The sequence below is a fragment of the Merops nubicus genome, unplaced genomic scaffold, assembly GCF_000691845.1.
Source record: "Merops nubicus isolate BGI_N331 unplaced genomic scaffold, ASM69184v1 scaffold36334, whole genome shotgun sequence".
NCBI lineage: Eukaryota > Metazoa > Chordata > Aves > Coraciiformes > Meropidae > Merops > Merops nubicus.
In genome coordinates, this window is record NW_008602862.1 from 332 (window position 1) to 10,216 (window position 9,885).

Below are 9,885 nucleotides of genomic sequence, written 5' to 3' on the forward strand. Positions count from 1 at the left end.
GAATGAGAAACCCGTGAGCTCTCGGGGTGCTCTCAGGGTCCCCAGCCCACGAGACAATGGCTGTTTCTTCTCCCTGCTCCCGAGTAGTAGCATGAGCCCCACGGCGCTGAGCACGTGCTTGAGCGTCTGTGAATGTCGTGGGGAATGTCAGCAGAAAAAATACAGTCTGAAAATTTCTTTTCCCATGTCCAGTGGCACTCAAAGCTGTTGCTTGCATGTCTCTTCCAGGACAGCATCTTATCACTGCCATCACAGAACAGATGTTTGGGTTCAAGACAACTTCATGGTGAGCAGGGAAATGGCTCCTTTTAACTCCAGTCTTGCCTTGTTTGACATGTGCCACCATGCTGGGCCAGGAGCTGAATGTTGAAAAATCAAAAGGAGTTTTTCCTTGGACATTTCACTGGAGCTCAGAGAGCCTGGGAGCAGTGACTGAACTGGAGAGAAACTGTGCAAAGTACTTGCTATCTTGTCTTCCCCAAGTGTGTAGGAGGCGCCTGATGCTCTGTAAATAAAAGGGGGAGGAGGGAAGAACGTTTTGTTTAGTCACCACATTCCCAGCAGTGGCACAGCACTTAGCACTGCACAGAAGGACCTTCCAGCTCGTCATAGGTGCAGCAGCAGATGTTCTTCATTGGTGCAGGGAGCTGGGCCGTCAGCGAAGTGTCATTGAGCTGGACACCCCCTCCATCACCCCAGAGCAGGTAGAGGCCCTGGAGAGGAGTGTGAATGAGAAAATCCGGGAGAGGGTACCTGTGACAGTGAGGGAGCTGGCTGCAGATGACCCTGAAATTGAGACGGTGAGTGGTGGGGAGAGAACTGCTGGGGTCCGTGGGACCGACGTGGCTGCAGCCTGGCTGTCACCTTTGTCCCCCTGTGGCTAGGTGAGGAGCCGTGGGCTGCCAGGTGACCACGTGGGGCCAGTGCGAGTTGTTGACATCGAAGGTGTGGACTCCAACATGTGCTGTGGGACTCACGTCTCCAACCTGAGTGACTTGCAGGTGGGGGGCTGCAGCTGAAGCTGCCTTCAGACAGGTCACAGTCCTTGTCCTGTCAGTCAGGCTCCGTCCTCTCCCTGTAAGAGAACTTGGCCCTGCTCTGCAGCAGTGATGTTTCCTGAGCTGCTGGTGCCCCTGCAGAGGGTACGTGGTGCAGGGAGCTGGGCCAGCCTGGTGCTGCATTGCTGGGTGGCTCTCCACTTGTTCCTTCTGCCTAAAGCACTGACACTTCTGGGTGTTGGTCACAAATGAGAAATCCTCTGTGCAGGGTGGTGGAGATAAAATTCTAGAGCTGCCTTTAAGTGTTTCAGCCTTTTCAGTCATTTGCTGGAGCCCATATCCCAGCAGAGACACCCAGACACAAGCACTGCAGAGTCAGCCCATGACTCCTAAATTGTATTAATTCCACTGTATCACCACTCTTGGGTTTGGTGGTTTGTTTTTTTTTTATGTTGATCTTATGGCTGATTTTAATCAGTTTATTTTCACTGGCAGAGAGGCAATATTCACAAAGTATAGTCTAGTAGGAACTGACTACCTGTGTGAGTATAAGCAGAGTATTGTTCTTTTCTGACCAGGGTGATTTTCTTTTTAAGGTTATTAAACTCCTTGGGACAGAAAAAGGGAAAAAGAACAAAACCAACTTGGTTTTCCTGGCAGGAAACAGAGTGCTGAAGTCAATCGAACAAAGTCACAGTACTGAGAAGGCTCTAACCTCGCTGCTCAAGTAATACCCTTTCCACTTTGATTATTTTGTCTTTACTGTTCCTTCTGACAAACACCACGTGGGCCTCAGAGTACATCTGCGTGGTGCTTTTTGTGATCTTACCTGCTTTTGCTCCTTTAAGAAATGCTTTCCTTGTTCTTCAGAGTGGTGATCCAAATTCTCCTTGTTCTTTCAGAAACGGACCAGGCGAGCATGTAGAGGCTGTGAAGAGGCTGCAGAACTCTGTGAAGCTGCTTCAGAAGGTATGAGGATGGCTAAGAAAAGTGGACCTGAGCTTTAGTCATGATAACTGGGAGTTGAATCATAGTCATCAGTTGATGGGTATTACGAAAACCGCTCCCGTCGCTGGAAACACCACTCAGTGTTCACACTGACTTCTCCATCTGCAGTGCAGTTTATTTGCTTTTCTTTCAGAATAACTTGAACCTGCTTAGAGACATTGCTGTTTTGATAGCCCGGGACTTCAAGAGCAAACCTGTTCAGAGTCAGCTGTTTGTGTTACACAGGTATGGGGGGCTCGGGGAAAAGGGTCGAATGGCATCTTACACCTTTCATGGCAGTCACGTCTCTCTGGCACCTATTCAGACTTGCTCCTCAAGGAGGAGCATAAACAGGGTGAGTAGAGCTGTAAGCTGCCTCAGCCTGCTGGAAGTTCTGTAACTAAAGGAACGTGTTAGCAGTTCAGTCACTGAATTCTCTTGTTTTATATCTAAGTGTCTATCTGGTTTCTGTCTGCCCTTCGTACTTTGAAGTAAAACTGAGGAGCTCTATTTCTTAAAGACAAACACTTATATAGGTCTGCAGGAATGAATTGTGCATATGTAGAACTCCATCCTATCAGCAAGAGGCCAAAACCCCAGGCCTGATCAGGCCTTTAGTTTCTGATTGATATTTTGAACTGCAGAGGGGATTTTTGCTTCTTTCTTTTCCATACAGGAAAGAGGGGGACTCTGAATTCATGAATATCATTGCCAATGAGATCGGGACAGAGGTGAGGCACTGATGGAGACTAACTGACAACACTGACTTTTTCAGCCAAGCTGTAGCACGGGCAGGACCAGGCTGTGCCACGTTTGTGCTGCAGTCAAAAGCTACAGGTCTCTTTCCTTTCAGAAGTTACCTGGGGTTGCCTCAGGCTGCAGGGGAATTCTCAACCATGAGAAATACAACAGTGAAAATTTAGAGCACTGTAGAAGAGCCTGACCCCAGAAGAGCTGTACAGAATCTCACTGGGTGGTTTAGACTAGACTATTTCACCTGGAAGGGACATAAAATGATCATCTAGTTCAACTGCCAACTGTATCCTTTCAACTTAGGATACCGCAGTACCTGTTCTGTCCTCCAGAACATATGACTGAGCACAAAAGGTTCAAAAGCTCCCTTCCCTTTTACTTTCTTCAGGTTGAGTCTCTGTCTCAGTAATGTGCACAAACTTCTGAATTGTTCACATGCTTGGGTGGGTCCTGTGGCCAGTGTCTCTGTCCTCTCCAGGACAAGGAGGGCTCTGGTTATTCTGGAGCAAGATCAATCTCTGTCCACAGGAAACCCTGCTCTTCCTGACTGTGGGAGATGAAAAAGAAGCAGGACTCTTTCTTTTAGCTGGACCTGTTGAAGCAGTTGAGAATTTAGGTCCCAGGTAACACATTCTGTGCTTTCTTTAGTGAGAAGTCTATGTTGCAGACTAAGCAGCAGAGCTAGGTCTTCAACCCTTGCTTACTTTCTGGAGCAGGCTGGGCCAGGCTGTGTTCCTCTTTGTGCTGTTGTTACTGCAGGGTGGCAGAGCTGCTGGGAGGCAAAGGAGCAGGGAAGCGAGGCCGCTTCCAGGGCAAGGCCACCAAGATGAGTCGTCGGGGAGAAGTGCAAGCTCTGCTCCAGGAATTCATCAACCATCGAGGCCCTGAAGAGTAAGAAACAGTTCTCAAAGTGGGGGCGTCTTCCCTGCTTTGCATACACTCCAGCAACTTACCTCCCAGAGAATAAAGCCATGAAGCTGGCGGCTGGTGCCCGTGTGCTGTGTGAGCTGGCTGGGTGCCAGGGTGGGCCTGGCAGCTGTTGCAGTCTCAGCTGCAGAAACTAAAGGGCGCTGCGGAGCCGCGGCGTGGAAGAGCACAACGGGTAATGTTGGAAACATTTTTTCCACCTCTTGCTGGAAATGGCATGGCAGGTTTGGTCCAGATGTTGGTAATAAACAGAAATAGAAGCAAAGAAGCCTATCCTAAGGAGGTTCATCTGTCATGAACACAGGGGATAGCAGCAGACCCACCACGCGGTGTCTCCACACGTGGCTGAGGCGGTTGTGGTTCAGCCGAGAGCCCTTTGGCAAGGGTTGAGCTCTTGGTGAGCAGGGGCAGGGGCAGGGGTGGACCCAGCTGGAGTCTGCTGCAGGGGTGACCAGCAGCCCTGGTTCCCAGCACACGCCAGCCTCCCAGAGAGGGGCTTCCTGCAGTTGCCTCCGTGGGGTCTGGCTGCCCTGTCCCTGTCCCTCCCGGCTGGGACAAGTGTTGGGCCAAGCCTGTCCACTTCCCAGCTGGAGGAACCGGGGGGCGGGGGGTACACTGGTCTACATAAGCTTTCTACTGAGAACTGGGTCCACAGCTGAGCTCTGTACCGAGTGGGATGTACAAGCTTTGCTGTGGAAGGTGTTCTAGCGTGGGGTTCTGCTGAGGGGCAGTTTGGTCAGAAGGAAGGTGCTCCCGTGCCGGGTGGTTCAGTGTTCAGCAGCAGGAGGGCTCCCACCAGAGGGCTGGCAAAGACTGCAAACTCTGCTTGTGGTAAAGGCCCACCCACGTCAGAGCAAGACAATGGACATTACGACAGTGCTGCTGGACCCCATCTCCCAAAGGCACTGCAAGAGCTGGCTGGGGAGGTGGCGTTTCTGCAAACGCTGACGATGCTGATAGCTGGGCATGGGGTAAATGGGGCAGGAACTGGTGTTTGGGGGGAGATACTGTGCATGCACGCGTACAGCCTGGCAGAAAGAAAGTTTCTGTACCTTTGTATCTTATTTTAAACTATCTCAGACTGAGAGGAGGTGTTTACTAACCGAGTTAATTGGCAGGCTGCAGAGCCTGTATGGCTGTGAAGTCAGCAGGGTGAGCCCACAGCCGGCTTCCCACTAACGAGCAGCAGGGCAGGAAGGGCAGGATGTGTCTGCTGGGAGAGCGGAGCCCCAGCGGAGCAGCTTGACCCCACAGTGACACAGCCGCTTCCTGTGCCTGGGCAGACCCGCCCTTAGGGCAGGTGGTGCCTGGAGGCTGGACCAGCAGATACCACCCGGCCCCAGCCCCACAGCACAGCCAGCAACCTCATGGCAGCTCTGCCTCCGCAGCCTGGGGGGCTCAGCAGAGCCCCAGCCGAGCCGCTCGGTCCCAGAGCTGTGCTTGTTTCTGCAAGCAGCACAAGCGTGCTCTGGCTCCTGGCACAAGGTACACCCAGAAACCCTGGATACACAACACCAAAAGCAGCTCACCCACCACCCTGCTGTGCTGGCTGCAGCTGACTGCGCCCAAGGGTGAAAGGCAACAAGGACCCAGGGAACCTTCCCCAGTGGTTTGCTAGCGGCGTAGGTGATTGTAGGAGAGACACCCTTCGTCCAACACCACCAGCAGCCCCTACGCCCAGGAGCCAATACCCTGTCCCACATCACCAGCCAGCGAGATAGCCAAACTTGCCAGCTAAACACACCTTCAGCTTTAATAAAATACCTCTTGTTTATAGACATATGTCTATGTGTATATAGATATGCATTCTGTATGTATACACACACAGGCATACGTGTACCCCGTACTGCTTCTTGCAGCAGTGCATACTGAACACCTCAGGGCTGGGAGGCTCTGCAAGCTGGTGCTTCATCTCCAGGTCACAGTGTCTGCCCCTTCCTGTAACAGCTGCCTCGCCAGCAGACCCCCAAGCACCCATGGGTGAGCACCCTGCTCCCGGTGGTGCCATCCGCAGCCCCGCAGCGTGCAGGTGACTCATCCCCACGAGCTGCAGGGGAGTGCAGGGTCTTCCCCCTGCTGCCACCAGGTCCCAGGCTGATGACCCCACCCATGGGCACGGGAAGGGCAGCAGGAGAGCCCTGGGAGCGTGGGGCTCACCGTGCCGTCAGCTGGCTGCAGACCACCTGAGCCTACAGCACCACTGGCAGCGTGGGTCTGTGCCACAGGAGCCGCCCAGCAGTGCTGCCAGCCCAGACTTTGCAGTCTGCCCCCGGAGCGGAGTCAGTCTGTGCAGCTTCAGCAGGGAGCAGACAGCGGCTGGGGTGCACCCCCTCGCCAGGCCACTGTGCCCAGAGACGTGGCGGCCACCTGCCCGGGCGCACCGTTACCTGCTGGGACACCCCTAGGCAGCCTTCTTGTCCTGCGTGGCCAGGAGCTGGGAGATGCAGTAGGGGATGAGGCCGACAGTGGCCAGTGGCACAGCCGCGCTCTTGCAGAAGGAGAGGATGTAGAAGAGCAGCTGCATGTGGGAGGGCGGCTTGAAGGCATCGAAGAGGTGTAGGATGAGGAGGGAAGCGGCGATGCAGCCCAGGCGGAAGGGCAGCTGTGGGCCCTGCTTCCCCTGGCAGCTCTCCTGGTACATGTGGGAGTTGAGGGCCAGCCCCAGCCCGAAGAGGATGCCCAGGTTACGGAGGAGGCTGGCAAAGGGGGTGGTGTCGATGTGGACCCACTCAGGGTGGGAGCACCACCTCTGCGCCTTCTCCAGCGTCCAGAGCAGGTCCACGCCGAGCACCCGCAGCAGCAGGTAGAAACCCAGGGCAAAGCTGAAGAGGAAGAAGGTGATGCCCAGGTACTGGCGGAGGCTGGCGTTGTAGATGCAGCGGACATGCTGGAAGGTCTTGGCCACGGCCATCCCTGCCGGTGAGAAGCGGAAGAGGTGGCAGTGCTGGTTCGTGAGCAATTGCCCACCTCGGAGCAGTGGAGCCCGATGGACCCCACGGCCCTGGGTGCTCCAGTGGTGCTCAGAGCCCAGCAGCATCTGGCAGTGCTCTGCCCACTCAGCTGGGGCTTTTGACTCAAGTGGGATAGGGGCAAAGGCAGGTCCTGGAGGAAATCCTGTCCGTGGGGATGAGGGCAGTAACAGCAGAGCCACGGGTGCAGCTTTATGTCATGACCCTGCACACATCCATCAGGCAGTGCACCCTTCCTGACCAGTGCTGTGTCCAGCATGGCAGTGCCACAGGGAAGAGGATGGGGAATCCAATGCACTCACCTGAGATGACCCCTGCGATGACCTGATGGGGAAAGTGGGCGGCAATGAAGACTCGGGACAGGCAGACACAGACCTGAACTGCCCAGAACCCCATCCAAAGCACCATCCACAGCACCCTGTGAGAGGCAGGCAGACACGTTGGTGCCAGGGCCAGCTCGTGCTGCTTGGGGTGCCACCATCATGCACCCAGAGCAGTGCCTGGCCACCTGCCAAGCCCGTCCTCATGCACACCCAACCTGGGGTGCCACAGTCTGGCTGTCTGCCCACAGCCGTGTGCCTTGACAGGCTTGGCTGTGAGTCCACAGGCACTGGAGCAGCCTTTGCCCAGCACAGGCAGTTTTGGCACACAGCTTACCAGTATTTGAACGTCCTCAACTGCTTCTTCCCCATGGCAGTAGAGAGGAGGGCTGTCACCATGACATAGTACACGCCGGCTGCACCCATGGCATGGCCAGAGGGGCTCCCTGGATGAGAAGAGAGCCTCAGGCCAGACCCCCTCTTCAGAGTGGGCTGTGCCCTTGTGCCCTGGAGGGTCCCAAGCAGCAGCCCAGGCCCCAGGGGCTGTGGCACCAGGCAGCATGGCATCCAGCACCTGCTGTTCAGCATCCACAGTGCCACCTCTATGGCAGGCGCCCAGCTCTGTCCCCAGGTGCAGGCAACGCTCGAGTGGGGCACAGCACAGCAGGGGCAGGGTGGGAGCATGGCTCTGGCTCTGCAGCCCATCTGCTGGGCCAGACTGGGCAGAGGGTGCTGACCACCCCCAACAGATCGTGCTGAATGTGCCAGGGATATCTGCAGCCCTTTCCCACCTCACGTGGAGAGCCATGGGCAAAGTACAGAGAGAGAGCTGCTCCAGAACCAGGGAAGCCCCTTCCCCAAAGAGGAGCTGCCCACATTTGTGGCTGGAGGGCAGAGCACAGACCTGGCACGGGCCAAAGCTGTGGCTGAGCACAGGCAGGGCTTTGAGCTGAACTGCCACGTCCGTGCCGAAGGTCAAGGTCTGCCCTGCGCAGGGGCTGCTGTGCCTGCTCCCCTGCAGGGACAGACGGCCTGCCCGGGGGTACGGCGGGGCCCAGAGCTGCAGCTCCTCGATAACAGCCCTCTTTCAAGAGCTGGCTGAGGGCATGTGCCACTGGAGGGCTGCCAGCCATGGCCCCAGCCATGCCAGCACCCTGCTCCCTGTGGCGACCGGGGCCTGGAGTGGGGAGCTGTGTGTGTGGATTCCCCTGGGCAGGCACCCACGGCCCCTGCCAGGGCTGGGCGACCCTACTGGGACCCTGTGGGACTGGGGGCACCTACCGGGGCCAGTCTCACAGGTGAGTGGGAACTGCTGGATCTCTGGGGCGGAGGTGTTGCTGTAATAGTCCGTCTCATGGACCCACCAGTACGGTCTCTCCCCGAAGAGAATCCTGAAAAGAAAGGAGAACGGGGGCTGTAGGGGTCCTGGACAATAAAGCAGGGGGACACAGCTGCAGTTTCAGCGCTGGCCTGAGAGCCACGAGCAGTCCAGGGCATCCCAACAGACACAGCATCCAGCTGTTTGCTTGGTCCCAACAGCCGACAGCGCCTGTCCACATCCCCATACCTGGCCCCTGAAGGGGAAGAGCAAGAACTTTGTGGGAGCAAATCAACATGCAAAAGAGGAGCAGTGTCTGCTCCCTCTAAGTCTTTTTCAGGCCAAAAGGAACGGTCTTATGGTGGCATCAGAGGCAGAGGCCACCCCTCCTTGTCACACATGCAGGCAGCATGGGCATCCTGTTTGCAGGACGTTCTCTCCTCCCCGGCTCCAGGGAAGCAGGGAGAGCCATTGCAGCCCATCTTGGGAAGGAGTTGACCATCACCACTTCTAAACTAGGAGCCAAATTCTGGGCTTTGTTTTACACCAGTGTCAAGCTGAGAGCGCCCATCTGGCCGGCACTAGTCCAGCTGTGCCAACACGCCTGGAGGGAGCCGTGGCACAGAGCCACTCACCACTTGAAGACGAGGTTGAGCCAGTCCCCGATCACAGCCACCCAGATGAGGCGGATGCCCACTGACTCGCTGAAGTGGAACCAGATAGGAAAGAGGACGAAAAAAGTGTTCCTGAGGTCGGCGGCAAAGGAGATGAAGAGGAACCAGTCCTGGGAGCCCTGGAAATGCTCCTGCAGCCACTGCGTCGCCCGGATGCCCGCGTCATGTAGGAGGTCCATGCTGGATGCCATCTTCTGCAGCCGCTGCCTCTCGGCACGGCTCAGGCTGCCCCACACTGCACCGTGCTGACAGGGCTTTATATGCTGCGGGCTCTTGTTTGCCACGGGCAGGTCGCTTGTCCCAGCACTGATCTTTGGACCCAAAACCACTTTTGCCAAAGGTGCATCACCAGGGGGGTTGTTACAAACACATTTGGAACAACTTACATAAAAGGGAAAAACAAACTTGGAGTGCTCATGGAGCACCAGCACCTTAACCCTTAGCTGCACGGTCCCCTCCCCGCAGCGTGCAGGGGCTGCCTCACTCGGGGACAGGGGGGGCTCCTGCCGCCCCTGCGCCTCCTGCCACCCAGTACGACACTTCAGCTGCTCCTACTGAACCTCAGCATTTACTCTGCTGCCAGGGAGGAGGTTCAAGCATCTGCACTAGGTGTGTTGCAGGGCTGTCACAGCCCTGAGCTGTGACGTTTCTCTCATCCCTCTGCATCACCACAAGCATCTCCAGAGCATCGTAGGGATGCCCTGGAGCAGGGACTGGGTCAGACATGGTGTGGGCTGCCCACCACCTCCACGTCAGCTGAAACCTCCATGTGATAAAAAAAAAAAACAACTACCTTGCTGCCATGGCATTTGCCAGGCTGATTTTACCAGGCCTCTGCGTAATGGGAAACTTTCCAAGCTGTTTCCAGAACTCCCTTGCAGTCTCAGACAGGAGCTCTGGGAGCTCCTGCCTGCCAGGGATATTTTCTGGTCTCTGATG

General features: G+C 56.0%; 2 protein-coding genes across 2 annotated transcripts in view; one reads left to right on the top strand and one right to left on the bottom strand.

Moving 5' to 3' along the window:
- The window catches only part of AARSD1 (alanyl-tRNA synthetase domain containing 1), a gene marked incomplete at its 5' end in the record, with an annotated part of 3,960 nt that extends 327 nt beyond the window's left edge, over window positions 1-3,633 (top strand). Inside the window, 9 exons of the mRNA XM_008938492.1 lie at window positions 229-286; window positions 644-800; window positions 885-1,001; window positions 1,595-1,725; window positions 1,901-1,967; window positions 2,140-2,231; window positions 2,662-2,716; window positions 3,267-3,361; window positions 3,498-3,633. Of these exons, the coding sequence (XP_008936740.1) occupies window positions 229-286; window positions 644-800; window positions 885-1,001; window positions 1,595-1,725; window positions 1,901-1,967; window positions 2,140-2,231; window positions 2,662-2,716; window positions 3,267-3,361; window positions 3,498-3,633 (908 nt within the window). The remainder of the gene's footprint in view (window positions 1-228; window positions 287-643; window positions 801-884; window positions 1,002-1,594; window positions 1,726-1,900; window positions 1,968-2,139; window positions 2,232-2,661; window positions 2,717-3,266; window positions 3,362-3,497) is intronic.
- Window positions 3,634-6,066: 2,433 nt separating this feature from the next.
- Window positions 6,067-9,341, bottom strand: G6PC (glucose-6-phosphatase, catalytic subunit). The gene is made up of 5 exons (XM_008938491.1): window positions 8,908-9,341; window positions 8,236-8,345; window positions 7,292-7,400; window positions 6,937-7,052; window positions 6,067-6,578 (listed from the first exon to the last, which is right to left on the bottom strand). The coding sequence occupies exons 1-5, from the start codon at window positions 9,135-9,137 to the stop codon at window positions 6,067-6,069; spliced, it is 1,077 nt and encodes a 358-aa protein (XP_008936739.1). The 5' UTR covers window positions 9,138-9,341.
- Between the last annotated feature and the right edge of the window lie 544 nt (window positions 9,342-9,885).

Coding starts and splice junctions, on each gene's coding strand:
- G6PC (XM_008938491.1), bottom strand. CDS start 9,137: ATGGCATCCAGCATGGACCTCCTACATGACGCGGGCATCCGGGCGACG. Junction 7,053..7,291: donor TTGAGGACGTTCAAATACTG/GTAAGCTGTGTG, acceptor TGCCTCTCACAG/GGTGCTGTGGATGGTGCTTT. Junction 6,579..6,936: donor CATCGCAGGGGTCATCTCAG/GTGAGTGCATTG, acceptor TCTCACCGGCAG/GGATGGCCGTGGCCAAGACC.